At 51.4% G+C, this 16,915-nt stretch overlaps 1 protein-coding gene across 1 annotated transcript in view; it reads left to right on the top strand.

Annotated features, from left to right (window-relative positions):
- Positions 1-1,124: 1,124 nt before the first annotated feature.
- The window catches only part of LOC117870273 (H-2 class I histocompatibility antigen, Q9 alpha chain-like), a 40,946-nt gene continuing 25,155 nt past the window's right edge, over positions 1,125-16,915 (top strand). Inside the window, exons 1-2 of the mRNA XM_034757363.1 lie at positions 1,125-1,281; positions 15,753-16,028. Of these exons, the coding sequence (XP_034613254.1) occupies positions 1,227-1,281; positions 15,753-16,028 (331 nt within the window). The 5' untranslated portion in view covers positions 1,125-1,226. The remainder of the gene's footprint in view (positions 1,282-15,752; positions 16,029-16,915) is intronic.

Genomic DNA, 16,915 nt, shown 5'->3' with positions numbered 1-16,915 from the left:
GGTATAGGGTGGTGTTTATGTGACCATCGCTTATTAGCACAGTAGTGTCCAGGAAGTGGATCTCTTGTGTGGACTGGTCCAGGCTGACGTTGATGGTGGGACGGAAATTGTTGAAATCATGGTGGAATTCTTCAAGGGCTTCTTTTCAATGGGTCCAGATGATGATGAGGTCATCTTTGTGCCTCTCCCCACCCATGAAATGGGGACAGTAATGGTCTAGACGCGCTGGGGATTGTTGTGTTGTCACTCACCGCAAAGGGGGGTTGTGGTGTTTAATTCATTACATTAATAAAGTGCCTGAAGTTCCCAGCGTGACAGACACGTTCTTGGGCTCCAGACCGAGGTACCTGGATGTTCTCCGGCCTGGGTGCTGCAGGAGGTCAGACGAGATGAGCCAACGGTGCCGTCTGGCCTTAGAATAAATAGAAAGAAAAAAAAATCTCCAGAGGAGGTGCTGGCGATGGGCAGAGAATTAATTGGTTGTTAGTTAATTGCTGTTCTGGTAACTGAAGCCCTGGGGCCAAGTTCTCAGCTGGGCCAAACTCCTGCCCAGCGACCGTAGCAAGGCCAAGGCCGGGCTCTGGAGGTTCCCAGGCGGGTGCCAGCATCCCCCTGCCAGGGCTGCCCCCTCTCATGACTCTAGTGTGGGTCTCGCTATCATTGGTGTTTCCGTAAAGCCCCAGCTCCTGGAGTCACGTGAGTGGGGGAGACTCTCAGCCGGCGTTAGTCAAAGGGACGTTTCCAGCCCTTGCCGTTGTGGAGAAAAGTTTGAAGTCCTGACCCAAGAGCGCCCTGCAGGCTGGAAAAGGCAGAGAGAGGGTGGGTCCAGAGTGCTGCCCGGGGTGCACTTGCCAGTGGGCGGGGCCTCGGGGTTGGGGGCGGGGCGCTGCGCGGGGTGCACTGCCCAGTGGGCGGGGCCTCGGGGTGGGGGCGGGGCGCTGCCCGGGGATCCCCGCTGCGCTCATCCTTGCTCCGACTTTCACTTTCCCGGGTCCAACCTGCCCGGCCGGGTCCTGCCCAGCGACCGGTGACGCGGCGGGTCTGCGCGCGGCTATTGGCGGGCACGTTCCCCTCTCGGCCAATCCGTGCGGGCGGGCGGTGCGCGGTATAAGTAGCGGGCAGCGGGGGCCGGGCTCACAGCGCAGCTGGCGGCGGGTCGGTGCGGGGCCGGTGCGGGAAAGGGGCCGATTCCTGTAGGACAGAGACCGGGACACGGACCGGCGGCGATGCTGCCCCTGCTCTTGCTGCTGGGGGCTGCGGCCATCCAGGGGGGCTACGCCAGTGAGTACCGGGGGGGGGGGGGGGGCGGGGGGGGCGGGGGGGTCTCAGCAGTTCTGGGCTCCGCGGTTCGACCGGAGCTCGGGGGTTGTCGGACCGGAGCCGAGGGGTCCGGTCGGTGCCGGGCCGGGACTCACCGCCCTCGGCGGGGCCTGGTTCTGGGCGTGTCGCGTGTTCGCGCCCGGCCAGGCTCGTGGCCCCGCTGTGCTCGGCGCTGCGCACCCCGAGCGGCCCGTGGGGCTCACAGGCGGGGGGGGGGTCAGTTCTGTTTGGTCGGGGGTCACATTTCTTGGTCAAGGTCCCAACTCCAGAGACCAGCCCAGCCTGATAATACTAATAATAATGCCGATTAATGACTAACAGGCTTTGGGGTCTGGGGTCCCGCTGTGGCCGGCAGGTCCCCGCTGCCCGCCCGGCCCCGGGGCTGTGGGGATCCCCGCGCCAGGCGCTGCCCAGGCTGGGTTGTTCCTGGGGCTCGGGGCAGGATGGGGCTCCCCCCCCCCCATACTTGTCTGCAGATCCCAGGCCCTTAGTCACAAGGGAGTAAATTCACACCCTGCCCCCCCCCCCCCACGACAAGAGTGATGTGGGGGTTGGGGAGGAAAAGGCTCCTCGGACTCTCCGCCCCTAAGTGGCTCCCGGCAGGTTCTTGGCACTGGTTTAACCCGTGTCCAGACCCCCCGAGGGGGCTTGGCCCTGGCTAGGTGCAGCCGAGGCTGAGCTGTGTCCGCACCAGGCCAGCCGCCCCAGGATCTGTGTGTTAAGCAGGGCTCGGTTTGGGGGCGAGCGCCCGTTGCAGAGCACAGGCCAGCGGCTACCTTTGTGCTGTTGGGATCTCCTGGGATTGCTGGGTAGGCGCTTCGGGATCCCCATGGGGGGTGTGGGGAGAGGGGCAGGGGCACATTGTGGTTTTCCTGTTGTGGACGTGACTCTCCCATGGCCCGAGCCTGGCCCCAGAGTTCCCCAGGCGGCAGCAGTTCAGACCTGGGGAACTCTGCAGCCCGTAGCCAGCTGGGTGAGGCTGTGGGGTGGGTTTGGGGTTTTGTGTGAAGTGGTTTCAGGTGCGTTGTTGCCCTCGCGTCACTCAGTGCCAGGCTGGTTTGATGTAACCAGGGTTAGGCCCCCGTGCAGCCTGGCCCCATGGGGGCGAGTAACATTAGGGGCCGGGAATGGAAGGGGGGGGGGATCTGTGCTTTGGGTGCCCCTGGAGCAAAGAGACAGGAGGCCCTCGGGGGTCACAGCCAGCACTGGTGTAACTCCAGCTGCACAGAGCTTTGGCCTGGGGCCTGCAGGGCTGGGGTGCGCAGAGAAGGATGTTAGTGAGGATCAGGGTGTGTCTGACTTTGTTTAATGATGTTGAATCCAGCACCAGCTCCCATTCATGCCTGGCCAGGCCCTGCTCACTGAAGCTCTGTCTACACAGCACTCCTAGGGTGACCAGAGGTCCTGATTTTATAGGGACAGTCCCAATATTCAAGGCTTTGTCTTATATAGGCGCCTATTACCCCCCACCCCCTGTCCTGATTTTTCACACTTGCTGTCTGGTCACCCTAGGCACACCGTACAGCGGCACAGCCATGCTGTTCTAAGGCATGCAGAGTAGTCGCTCTCTGGTGCCAGGGGAGAGCTCTCCTGACGACAAAAGAAAACTACCCCCAACGAGGGCAGTAGCTTCGTCGGCAGGAGAGCAACTTCCCCCTAACGAAGCACTGCCCACACTGGCACTTTTCACCATTAAAACTTTCGTCATTCAGGGGGTGGGTTTTTTTGTTTTCACATCCCTGAGTGACAAAGGTGACCTGACAAGGGGGAAATAATGTTTGTGTCCATTTCTGCTGCTTCCTAATGAATAGCGAAGGCCCAAAAGGGTTCTTCCCCTGCTTGTTTTATTCTAGCTCTCGTCTGCCCTGTTTCGCTGGAGGTGTCCTTGGAGCACCAGAGACCTGGGGTGGGAATTCTCAGTCCTCAGCTGAAGGGCCATAGGGTGTTGAATTTTCACCGAGGACAGCTTTTCTTCCTACTGCTTGACAGGTGCTTTGGTCAAGTAGGACCTTTGCTACACGTCAAACTTTAAACTGGTTTAGATAAATCAGTGCATACCCGATTGTGGACCACCTTATTTTGGTATAATAGTGGCTTAACTGAAAAAAGCTGCTCTTATATCAGACTAAGAGTGTCTACCTGGGGCTTTGCACCAGTTTACATGTAATTATTCTGGTGTGACCTCCCTGTGGACAAGGCCCAACCAAGTTCAGCTAAACTGAAAAAAGCCACTCTTAAACTGGAATAGGTGTGTCCACACAGCCTTTTGGACTGGTTTAACTTAAATCAATTTTAACTGACACCTTAATTTAGACTAGTACTGTAAATTTGTGTGTAGTCAAGACCAAGGTGTTCACAAAGTTTAAAGAGTTGGAATAAACTTTTTAGGACTGGTCTACACGCATTGTTTGTACCTTTTTCACACCGTTTGAAACCATCATAGTTCAGTCAGTACAACCACTCAGTGTGGCCACAGTTACACTGGTGCAGACGATTCCCCAACATTTACAGCAATAAGCTGTGCTGGCGTAAAGCCCGGCTATACCGGTGTAACTGCACTCGCACGAGGGGTTGTGTAAAGCCTGGCTGTGCGGGTGTAACTGCACTCGCACGAGGGGTTGTGTAAAGCCCGGCTGTACCGGTGTAACTGCACTCACACGAGGGGTTGTGCTGATTTAACTATTTCGGTAAAAAGAAACAAATAAACCTCATCCCCAACTGAAATAGTTAAATCAGAACGAAAACCACGTGTAGAGCCGGCCTCAGAGCGTGAGCTGCTTGGGGCAGGGACTGTCACGTGCTGTGTCTGGATAACGCCCCGTACAGTGGAGCCCAAGCATGATTAAAGCCAATCTGTGCTACCACAACCTGAAATAATAATTCCTTCCCCTCTCGGGTTTCACGTCCTCCCCTCCAATTCTCCAACTGCCCACGGGGTTTTTCAGGAAAAACAGGGTCAATAGAACGGGCCTTTCTAATGGGGAAAATAAGTCAATTTAAAAGTAAAGCTCCCTGCCCTGCCGTCATCGTTATTTGTGATTGTCTTGTGCCCAGGAACCTCAGTCCTGGTCCCGCCCCTGTTGTGCTGGGTGCTGTACAGACACTGAATACACACTGTCCCGTCTGAGACCAGAGATGAATATAGACCAGTGGGGAACTACTAGGGAACAAGGGGATAGCACTGGCCAGTCTGACAGCTGTGGGCTCGACACACCAGTGGCCCAACCGTTACCTGGTTTTTAGGCACCTGGCAGAGGAGAGCGTTGAGGAGGGTTTGCAGGGTAACGAGGTCGTTTTCCGGATGTTTATGGGGAGCTCCTCACAGGCGTGAGGGGCAGCGTGGGACACAGGACAAAGGGGCTTGTTTGCAAATATAACAAGTTGCTGATGGAGGCTGGGATCATGGGCCGATCGAAGGTGAGGGGTGATGTTTCGATAGCAAATGAGAGAGAGGGTGGGGATAGACTGCAAAGGGCCTCCCAGTTGAAGACAGTCTGCTTGATGTGATGGAGGAGCTAGTGGTGGGATGCAAAGAGAGGTGACATCGATCAACCAGCTAGAAAAATGATCTTTTCAGCATGTTCTGAATGGACCTCAGCAGGGTCAGACTGCGTCTGTCTAGGCCAGAGAAAAGGCTATTGCAGCAGTCGAGACACGAGACGCTGAGCGCCTGGACGAGCGTTTTAGCTGTGGGGGTGGATAGGAAGGGACGTATCTTAGAGATGTTCTGCAGAACGAATGAGCAAGATTTAGACATAACCTGGATGCGAGGACCTAGAGAGAGGTGTGAGTCCAAGATGTTGCCCAGGTTCTGGGCCGGAGTGATGGGCAGGATGCTGGCATTGTCCACAGTGATTGAGAACGGAGGTAGAGTGGTTAGAGGGGTAGGAGGAGACCCAGGAGGGGACGGCGCTAAGGAAGCCAAGGAGGACAAGATTTCTAGGTTAGCCTGGTGATTGGTGTCAGAGGCGGCTGGCAGGCCAGGGAGGGTGAGGATGGAGCACTGAGTGCGAGTGTTAGCTACGAAGAGTCATTACAGATTTGGCAGGAGCGATTTCCGTGGAGTGCAAGGGGTGGAAACCGGAGTGGGGCGGGTCTAGGATGGAACTGGAGACAGGAACTCCAGACAGTGATTGCAGACGCACGTTCATTGAGCTGAGAGATGAAAGGGAGAGGGGGAGGTCGTTGGAGAGCTAAATGGAGTCCAGGGTCTTTATGATGGAAGACACTAACGTGTGTTTGTGTTGTGAGGGGGAAGAGCTGGAGGGGAGTGCGGTCAGGAGATCAGGAGATGGGATGGGGTCAGAGGAGAGCAGATGAGAACCATCTAAATCTGCGAGGAGGGAGAAGGAGGCAGAACTTGTAGGGTGGGAAGTGGAGGTGAGCTGAGGGGAGGGTTTAATTGTGTAAATTTTTCTGGGAAGAGATGTTGTGCAGAGCGCAGTGGGGGCAGGAGGTGGGGACGGTTTGAGGGGGAGACGAAGGTGGAGAAGAGGCAGCTGGGACTGTGGGCGGGGGATCCAGCGAGGCTGGAGAAGTCGAGGTGTATAGCAAGGGAAATGGCAGAACTGAGGGAGGAGAGAACGAATCTGTAGTGGAGGACGTCAGCCTAGCCGTGAGATTTCTGCCAGAGACGCTCTGCACTGGGAGACAGGAATGGAGGAAGCGGATGTTGGGGGTGAGCCAGGGTGGGGGCTGGCAGCGCTGACCTTGCATCGGGACGGAGGGGCCAGAGAATGAAGGATAGGGGAGAAGCTGCCGTGGTGTCCTCTCGCACTGAGGGCACTTCTCCAGGGGAGGGAACTCCAGTTACTAGGAAGCCACAGGCAGGGCCGGCTTTAGGCCAATTCCACCAATTCCTCCGAATCGGGCCCCGCGCCTAAGAGGGCCCCGCGCCCAGTGGCAGGGCCACCGGGGTGGGGGCAAGTGGCCGAGAATCCCTTTCCTGGCTAGAGGCTCCTTGTTAATTTTTACTCACCCGGCAGCGCTCCGGGTCTTCGGCGGCACTTCAGCGGCAGGTCCTTCACTCGCTCTGGGTCTTCGGCAGCACTTCGGCAGCAGGTCCTTCAGTGCCACCAAAGACCCGGAGCGAGTGAAGGACCCACCGCCGAAGACTAGGAGTGCCGCCCGGTGAGTACAAGCCCCACGTGGTTTTTTACGTTTTTTTTTTTTTTCCAGTCATCCCTGCCGGGGCCCCGTCAAAACTGTTTGAATCGGGCCCCGCACTTCCTAAAGCCGGCCCTGGCCACAGGTGTTAGTAATGGGAGATTTTATCATTAGAAACATAGCTGGGTTTGCGATGACCGGGAGAACCGTATGGTGACTTGCCTGCCTGGTGCGAAGGTTGTGGATCTCTCGAGGCATCTAGACAGACTTGTGTGTAGTGCTGGGGAGGAGCCGGTGGTCGTGGTACATGTAGGTACCAGTGACTTAGGGAAGGGTAGGAGAGAGGTCCTGGAGGCCAAATTTAGGCTGCTAGGTAACAGATTGAAGTCCAGGACCTCCATGGTAGCATTCTCCAAGATGCTCACAGTTCCATGCGCAAGGCCAGTTAGACAGGCAAAACTGCAGGGTCTCAATGCGTGGATGAGGTGATGGTGTAGGGAGTAGGGGTTTAGATTTATTAGGAACTGGGGAAACTTTTGAGAAAGGGGGAGCCTATACAGGAAGGATGGGCTCCACCTATTCCAAAATGGAACCAGATTGCTGGCACTTAATGTGAAAAAGGTCATAGAGCAGTTTTTAAACTAAGGGCTGGGGGAAAGCTGAAAGGTGCGGAGGAGCACGTGGTTCGAACAGAAACCTCCCTTAGGGGAGGATCTTTTAATGGAAATTTTCAATGTCCTAGTGAGGAGGAGAAGGTGGAAGATGACAAAATACGGGTAGGATCTGGTGAGAAACAGTCAAATGAAAGAGTCCCATTCAATGACCTCACGTAATGGGAGACAACTAAAAAGTGACAATTTTTTAAAGTGCTTATATACCAATGCTAGAAGTCTAAATACTAAGCTGGGTGAACTAGAGTGCCTCGTATTAAATGAGGATATTGATACAACAGGCATCACAGAAACTTGGTGGAATGAGGATAATCAATGGGACACAGTAATACCAGGGTACAAAATATATCAGAACAGGTCGTGCCGGTGGGGGAGTAGCACTAGATGTGAAAGAAAGTGTAGCTTCAAATGAAGTAAAAATCTTACATGAACCAAACTGTCCCATAGAATCTCTATGGATAGTAATTCATGCTTGAATAATAAGAATATAGCAGTAGGGATCTATTACCGATAGAGTGGATTTGATTTAAATCATGATTTAAATTACTAGTCAGGAAGACTCTAAATAAAAGTGCATTCTTGTTGATTGTTATAACCTTAATACATATTCTTCACAACTCAGAGCTAGATGTCAGTTTCATTTTTAGAAGGTACACACTATACATTTTTAAAGTGATTTATTTTGAGAACTTTTCAGATTAGTTTTACAGCTATATCAGAAAATGAATGATTGTTTGGTTATTTCATTTACCAAAGATAATTGAAGCACATAATTCACCTCCCAGTGACTTCATAAATTTCTCCAACTCAACAGGTTAATCATTAATATTTGGAAGATTTTCTTGCCAGGCTGTATTGGGAGGAGAACATCACCAGACAGACATTAAATTGATTTATTTAACTAAAACAACAACATTATGTATTCTGGATTTTTTTCTTCAACAGCAAACATGTATAATAGTTGTTTTGTTAAATTTAATTATTCAAGTTTTTTAAAATTGTTTTTAACTAAAATAATTAAATGAAATTTAAAAAAAAAAAAACACAACAAAAATTAAATGGACTGTCAGCCAGGTCAACATGAGAAATTTTAAAATATTTGTCTTCTGTAGCTAACTCCGTCGTCTGCACTTTCATTTTCCTCTTTGTTCATAATCTGGAAAAGAAACACAAGCTTTCCTGCTTTTTCAGGGCCCAAACGATTTCTCAGTTTGGAATGAATTAGTCCAAAGGAAGAAAATATTCTTTCTACACCAGCAGAAGAAGCTACTGCTGTTACAAGTGAGATTATCACTTCAACAGTCTCTGAATCCAAGTGCTTAAGTGACTTCCACCAGTTCACTGGTGCGACTTTCTTTAAAACATCATCAGCAAACATCTATTTCTTGAATGGTTCACCCTTAGCTCTGAAGTTTATTATAGGTGGCATTCTGGAGGGATGATTGCTGGATGTCCATGTCATAGCCAACTCCTCTTCTTCAGCAGTTAAGGTTTGACCCTGGTACCAAGTATTGAGAATATTTGTAAGAAAATGAGCTGGAGATAGTGCTTGTCCCATTTGTTTTTTTAATGCTTGTAATGTAACTCTGTCATTACATAGTTCTCTCTTTAAGATCTCACTCAGTTCCTTCCAGATTTCAACAGCATCAGCAATAAAACAGCTATTTCCCTGCATTTTGTTCAAGGCGACAGAAACCGGCTTCAGGGTACTCAGCATGTAGTCAACATTTCTCTGAAGCCCGATGTTGAGAACTTTGGCTGTGACAGAGCCATCTATTTCTTCACAATTTTGTTCACAAACTGTCATCAGATTAGGCCAGTTCTTGATATAGTGCTCAAAACAGTCCACTACTGAGTCCATCGCACGTCTGGTGGGAGAGTCGCTTGGTTCCTCCCACTTTTTTCAGAGCAGCTGCTGCAAAGTGGTTGTTTATGGAAGTATTTTGCAATTTCAACAACATTAGCCTTTATTTCTGGAAAGCTGAAGTCTTTGGCTAGGAGGTGCATCAAATGAGCACTGCAACTGTATGTTATTAGCTTGGGACTCTTCCAAATTTCTTCTCATCTTGGATACATTTGCAGCATTGTCTGTGACCAAGCTGTGTACTAGACATTTGAACTTTTTTTCAGTTTGTTATAGCTTTTACTGCTGCTACTTGTAAATATTCTGCTGTGTGCACATTTCCTGCTGGATCAATTGTTTCTGTAAGGAAGACATTCCCTTCTTCTGTTGTCACACAAGCACATACAACAGGATCATTGTGGACTTTGCTCCACCCATCAAGACTCAGGTTAACAATTTCACCCTCTAGACCTTTTGCACACCGCTCAATTTCTCTTTCATACACTTTATCCAGCAATTTGTCTGCGACATCTGCTGTGGTGGGTGGCCAGTATCCTGGTCTTAATGACTGAACCATGTTAATAAAGTGAGGGGTCTCAATCCTACGGGAAAGGAGAGTTGTTTGCATAAACAAACCAGGCAATTTTTTCATTAATTACCTCTTTTTGTAATCTGCTGGTTCTTATCACAAATTTACCTATGGTCGCAGAGAGTCCTGTGGCACCTTATAAACTAACAGACGTATAGGAGCATGAGCTTTCATGGGTGAATACCCACTTCTTCGGATGCATGTCAGTATGCAAGTGGGTATTCACCCACGCAAGCTCATGCTCCTATACGTCTGTTAGTCTATAAGGTGCCACAGGACTCTTTGCTGCTTTTACAGATCCAGACTAACACAGCTACCCCTCTGATACTAATCTATGGTTGTTTCTGGATGATAGAGATTTTTTTTTTTTCCCTTTTTGCTACAGGTTTTATACTGTGGCTCTGTGACATACATCATGTGACTGAAACACTATCATTGGCAGATAACTCTGAAACTGTAGAAAATGATGGTGATCTTGCAGGTGGATAGTCTTCCGAATCCTGTATGTTGAGAATGGATTCTCCTAAACAAAATAAGTCAATGTGATAAGTCAATGCGGTTATTTCATTATTACCATACTGCTCACTTAGTATTACTCACTCTGTACTACTTCAAAGGTGAAATTGTAAAAGGAAGATCTGCCCATTTCAGCTATTTATTTTTTATCATTACTGCATCTAAAATGATAAAGTATGTGATAAAAAAGTTTACCAACCTGAAGATCCCGCATGTTCAGACATGATCCTTTCATCATCTTCAAGGCAGCTTCCTCCTGAGAAGGAACACTTCTCATGATGTTGTTTCATTTGGGCAACCAGGCTTTGCATTTCTTCTTTGCGCTGTTCGCATTTTGCACGCATGCCTCTCTTACCCACAGGTAAAGGAACGTCATTAAAATATTCCCAAACTGGGTCTTTTTTACAGCCTGCTGCCATTATAGGTTTTCCCTTCTAGTGAGAGACTGGTATGGGTAGGTCTCAAATCAATGAAGGCTACGCTCAGAAAGACCTCAAGACTTCTGGAATATGCTGCTCAAACAGTTTCACGTTTGTTTCTACTGCCTGTCCCTCCCTTCTCACATTTATCTCCAGACTTCTTCTCCTTGTCCAGATCTATTCTGCCCCCAACAATCTTCTGTTCATTGAACTTTTTGAAACTTTGCACTTTTAGAGAGAGGTAAGGGATTGATTCTGTGTACACAAATTTGCAGTGGGACAATAGGGTTGAGGTCTGTTATTTCTCGCCTCTCTCTATATTTATTTATTAAACATTTTTTTGCTGTTAACAAGCATGTTATCTCTGGAGACACAAATCCACAGTTTGAGAACTGCAAAATTAAGCATCTCTGATGGTATCTTCCAGACTGAGCATTGGGTAGATAGAAAGATTAACCTAAATAATCTATACAGAAGCCCCTGGAATCCCATAAAATTGGGTCCCTAATCCATGAACTATTGGAACTCATTTACAAAACTTTTCTTAAACATGACATGAATATATTGTCTCATACTATAGAATTAGAATTTATAATCCCTATTCTGTGATGAGAGATCTTTGAGCTATAATGAGAGAGGTTTTCCTCAAAGCATTTTATCAAAAAAAATCGGATTTAAATAAAAAAATCTGATATTTTTTTAAATCATTGATTTTTTTTTTTTTTTTAATCCACCCTGATTACTGACCAGGATGGTGAATAGTGACTGTGAAATGCTCAGGGAGATTAGAGAAGCTATAAAATTTAAAAAAACTCAATAATGGGGGATTTCAACTATCCCCATATTGACTAGATCCATGTCACCTCAGGATGGGACGCAGAGATTGTTTCTTGACGCCTTAAATGACTGCTTCTTGGAGCAGCTAGTCCTGGAACCCACCAGGGGAGAGGCAATTCTTGATTTAGTCCTAAGTGGAGCACAGGATCGGGTCCGAGAGGTGAATATAGCTGGACCGCTTGGTAATAGTGACCATAATATAATTAAACATCCCTGTGGCGAGGAAAACACCCCAGCAGCCACCACAGGCGCATTTAATTACAGAAAGGGGAACTACACAAAAATGAGGAAGCTCATTAAACAGAAATTAAAAGGTACAGTCCCAAAAGTGAAATCCCTGAAAGCTGCATGGAAACTTTTTAAAGATGCTGTAATAGAGGCTCAACTTACTATGTTTTTTAATTTGGGGTAAACATTTAAGAGAACCAAAAAAGTGCCACCCTGGCTAAACAACAAAGTGTAAGAAGCAGTGAGTGACAAAAAGGCATCCTTTAGAAAGTAGAAGTTAAATCCTATTGAAGAAAATAGAAAGGAGCATAAATTCTGCTAAGTGAAGTGTGCAAATGTAATTAGGAAGCCCAAAAACAAATTTGAAGAACAGCTAGCCAACGAGTAATAGCAAAAAATGTAAGTTCATCAGAAGCAGGAAGCCTGCTAAACAGCCAATGGGGCCACTGGACGATGGAGGTGCTAAAGGAGCACTCGTGGATGATAAGGTTATTGCAGAGAAACTAAATGAATTCTTTGCCTCGGTCTTCATGGCCAAGGATGGGGAGGAGATTCCCAAACCTGAGCCATTCTTTTTAGGTGACACATCTGAGGAACTGTCCCAGATTGAGGAGTCATTAGAGGAGGCTTTGGAACAAATTGATTAAACAGTAATCAGTCACTGGGACCAGCTGGTATCACCCAAGAGTTCTTGAGGAACTCAAATATTAAATTGCAGAACTATTAACTGTGGCATGTAGCCTGTCCTTTAAATCTGCTTTTGTACCACATGACTGGAGGATAGCTAATAAATTAATGGAGATATCCTATCTCCTAGAACTGGAAGGGACCTTGAAAGGTCATCAAGTCCAGCCCCCTGCCTTCACTAGCAGGACCAAGTACTGATTTTGCCCCAGATCCTTAAGTGGCCCCCTTAAGGATTGAACTCACAACCCTGGGTTTAGCAGGCCTATGCTCAAACCACTGAACTATCCCCCCCCCCCCCCCCCATGTGATGCCAAGTTTTTAAAAAGGCTCCAGAGATGATCCTGGCAATTACAGGCCTGTAAGCCTGACTTCAGTACCAGGCAAATTGGTTGAAACTATAGTAAAGAACAGAATTATCAGACACATAGCTGAACACAATTTGTTGGGGGAAGAGTCAACATGGTTTTTGTAAAAGGAAATCATGCCTCACTAATCATCTAGAATTCTTTGAGGGGGTCAACAAGCATGTGGACCAATGTGATCCAGTGGATATAGTGTACTTAGATTTTCAGAAAGCCCTTGAGAAGGTTCCTCCCCAAGGGCTCTTAAGCTGTCATGAGATAAGAGGGGAAGGTCCTCTCATGGATCAGTAACTGGTTAAAAGAGGAAACAAAGGGAAGGAATAAACAGTCAGTTTTCAGACTGGAGAGAGGTAAATAGTGGTGTCCCTCAAGGGTCTGCACGGGGCCCAGTCCTATTCAACATATTCATAAATGAGCTGAAAAAAGGAGTAAACAGTGAGGTGGCAAAATTTGCAGATGATACAAAACTACTCAAGATAGTTAAGTCTAAAGCAGACTATGAAGAGTTACAAAGGGGTCTCACAAAACTGAGTGACTGGGCAACAAAATGGCAGATGAAATTCAGTGTTGATAAATGCAAAGTAATGCATGCTGGAAAACATCCTCACAACTATACATATAATGATGGGGTCTGAATTAGCTGTTACCACTCAAGAGAGATCTTGGAGTCATTGTGGAGAGTTCTCTGAAAACATCCACTCAGTGTGCAGCAGCAGCCAAAACAAACAATGTTGGGAATCAGTAAGAAGGGGATAGATAAGACAGAAAATATCCTTTTTACTCTATGTAAATCCACGGCACGCCTACATCTTGAATACTGTGTGCAGATGTGGTCGCCCATCTCAAAAAAGATATACACCTCTACCTTGATATAACACTAAGTTGATATAACGCGGTAAAGCAGTGCTGGGGGGGAGGGCTGTGCACTCCAGTAGATCAAAGCAAATTCGATATAACACAGTTTCACCTATAATGCGGTAAGATTTTTTTGGCTCCCAAGGACAGCATTATAGTGGGGTAGAGGTGTATTGGAAAAAGTTCCTCAAAAGGGGAACAAAACTGATTGGGGTATGGAACAGCTGCCGTATGAGGAGAGGTTAATAAAACTGGGACTTTTCAGCTTGGAAAAGAGATGACAAAGGGGGAATATGATAGAGGTCTATAACATCATGACAGGTGTGAAGAAAATAAATAGTGTTATTTACTCCTTCTCATAACACAAGAACTAGGGGTCACCAAATGAAATTAATGGGCAGCAGGTTTAAGTATTTCTTCACAGAACACAGTCAACCTGTGGAACTCCTTGCCAGAGGATGTTGTGAAGGCCAAGACTATAACAGGGTTCAAAAAAGAACTAGATAAGTTCCTGGAGGATTGGTCCATCAGTGGCTATTAGCCAGGATGCGCGGGGATGGTGTCCCTGGCCTGTTTGCCAGCAGCTGGGAATAGGCGACAGGGGCTGGATCACTTGATGATTCCCTGTTCTGTTCATGCCCTCTGGGGCACCTGGCATTGGCCACTGTCAGCAGACAGGACACGGGGCTAGATGGGCCTTTGGTCTGACCCAGTGTGGCTGTTGTTACGTGGTTGGAGCTGTCGCCAAGGAGGTGGGAGACGGGGGGTCTAGTCCTCCTGCTCCACTGAGTGGATAACTAGTCGGCCAGAGAGGAACAGCAGCCCTGCTCGCTGGATTGGGCCCCTCGGCTCTGAACAAAGGGGCGAGAGAGAAAGTGGCTGGTGCTGACGGGGGGACACGGCGATCAGCAGCCGGGGGAGCGGAGGGGAAGAAAAGGGGGAGCCTGTCTCCGGTTATGTCTGAGCTGGGAGAGACCAGACAGAGCTAAGCCAGGGCAGGGCTGTCCCTGGTGCGTGTCCAGCACCCAGCGCAGGGGGGCTCTGGTCTAACTAGCGAACAAGGCCCCGATCCTGCAGACACCGTGTATAAACATTACTCAGGGGAGGGAAGCTCCGGTGGGGCTGTGGGAGGGAGGGAGGGAGGGTCCACACGGCAACTCTGCAGGGTCTGAGCCCCCCGACACGCTGAGGAGCTAGTGGGACCAAACAACTGCATCAGCCTGACCCCCAGGCCCCGACCCCCAGCCATGTAACTCCCCTGAGCAGTGTCTGACGTCAGGGGGACACTCACGGGGTGAAGGGACTTGGGGGTTCAGTCTCTGCAGCACCAGGCCCTTTGTCTGGGACCTGCAGCCCTTCCTTCCCCTGACCCAGCCTGTGGGGTGAACCCGACGAGGGACGGGGCATCAGCCGGTGAGCTCCATGGGGCAGGGCTTAGGCAGTGCCTGGCGCAACAGGGGCCCAATCCCTACTGGGGACCTGGGGGACAGCCATAGCGTGAAGCAATGATCAATTGTGTGCAGAGCCGGGGGTCCTATCCCCTTGCAGCTTGGACACCCCCCCGCAGCCCCCCCCCCCAAGCTTCAGCTCCTGCATCTCTCCCCCCACCCTGTCCTGCTCCACCCTCCCCTGGGGGCTCCCCCTGGCACAATGTGCTGACTTCCCCTGTAACATGCCCTCCTCATCCTCCTCCCACCAGCCCTTCCCCCCATGAGCACATCCCCCTCCTCACACCCCCTGCAGCCCTGCTCCTCACGGGTCCCTCCCGGGCGGCGGGAGGGGGGGGGGGGCGGGGGGAGTCAGCACATTGTGCCAGGGGGAGCCCCCGCCCTTCTCCTGCCCCATCTCCCCTGGGGGTGGCTCCTGGGGCATTGTGCTGACCTCCCCCCTCTTCCCTTACTCCTGCCCGGTTCCCCCTCCCCCCTGCAGTCCCCCCCACTCCTATCTCTGCTCCCCTCCCCCTCATGCCCCCTCCAGCCCTGATCCCCCTCGCCCCTCCCCGCCCCCTTCCTGCACCCCTTTCCTTCTTCACACTCCCCTGCTGCCCCCTCCTCCCAGGGGAGTGTCCGGCCCCAGTGCCCCTCCCCACCTCCCTGCTCTCTGTCCCTCCCCCCCTCCTCCTCCCGCGGCCAGCCCCGCCCCCTCGGTCCCGCGGCGATGGGCCCCGCCTCCCTCCCAGGGACAGAGAGCAGGGAGGTGGGGAGGGGCACTGGGGCCGAAAAAAAAAAAAAAACCCCGCCGGTCCCCCCCCCCCCCCCCCCCCCCCCCGTGGCCGCTCCCGAGTCCCGGTGCCGGCTCTGACCCCCCCTCTCCCCGCAGACCCAGGCCCAGACCCGCACTCGCTGCGCTATTTCTTCACGGGGGTGTCGGAGCCCGGCCCGGGGCTGCCCCCGTTCATCACAGTCGGGTACGTGGACGATCAGCTGTTCATGGACTACAGCAGCGAGCGGGGCAGCGCGGAGCCACGCGCGGAGTGGATGGCGCGGAGCGAGGGGCCGGAGTACTGGCAGCGGGAGACGCAGGGCTTACAGGGCTGGCAGGCCCAGTTCCGGGTGGACCTGAACACGCTGCGCGGGCGCTACAACCAGACCGGGGGTGAGTGCGGGGCCCGGTCACTGCCCGGACCGGACACGGGGCTCGCGCTGCGGGGGGGGCAGAGGGACTCACAGCAGGGGGGCGGCTGGGGGGTCGGTGTGGGGGAGCCAGAGGAGGAAGACCCGTGGGGGGGGGTCGGTGTGAATTGGGGGAAGGGGACAGAGGGGCTCACAGCAGCCTGGGGGGTCAGTGTGAGGAGCAGTGGAGGGGGACCCCCAAGGGGAGTCAGTGTGAATTGGGGCAGGACAGAGGGACTCACAGCAGGGTGGGGGCTGGCGGTGTTGGGGGGGGACCCACGGGGGGGTTAATGTCCCAGTGCTCTATGTGAATTGAACACCACGTTCCCATGCGGGGAAAGGTGGTAGGAATGGGGGGAGGGGATGGACACAATGGGGGGCAGTGTCGGGGGGGGGGGGGCAGTGGGGACAAGGAGACCCCAGGGGGTGCACACGGGGGGGGGGGGGGGGGGATGGGGGGGGGGGGGTTCATGTGAGACATGTTTGACACCCTCCAAAGTGTGAATCTCTTGCTGTCCCCTCACAAAACACCCCATACATCGGCTCCCAGCCCCACTTCCAGCTGCCTCTGCCCCCCTTCCGGGCCCCCTGCCCCCCAGGCTGAGTGTGGTCAGTCCCCAGCACAGCCCCACAGGTGTAAAGGCCACAAGGTCCCATCCGCCCTGGCTATGCCGGCCTGGCCCCATGGGGGGTGGGGTGCTGTGGGGGGTGGGTGCTGTGTGCACGGGGGGACTGGGGCAGGGGGGGGCACCAGAGGCAGTTCCTGTCTGACCATTGACCCCACTTACTGCCATCTGGAGAGAGGGAGGGGACCCAAAGGGAGTGGTGGGGGGAGGGATCTTAGGAGTGAGCTCCACCCCCCCATCTCCA

Source organism: Trachemys scripta, unplaced genomic scaffold, assembly GCF_013100865.1.
Source record: "Trachemys scripta elegans isolate TJP31775 unplaced genomic scaffold, CAS_Tse_1.0 scaffold_123, whole genome shotgun sequence".
Classification (NCBI taxonomy): Eukaryota; Metazoa; Chordata; order Testudines; family Emydidae; genus Trachemys; species Trachemys scripta.
This window is presented reverse-complemented; position numbering and strand designations above follow the sequence as displayed.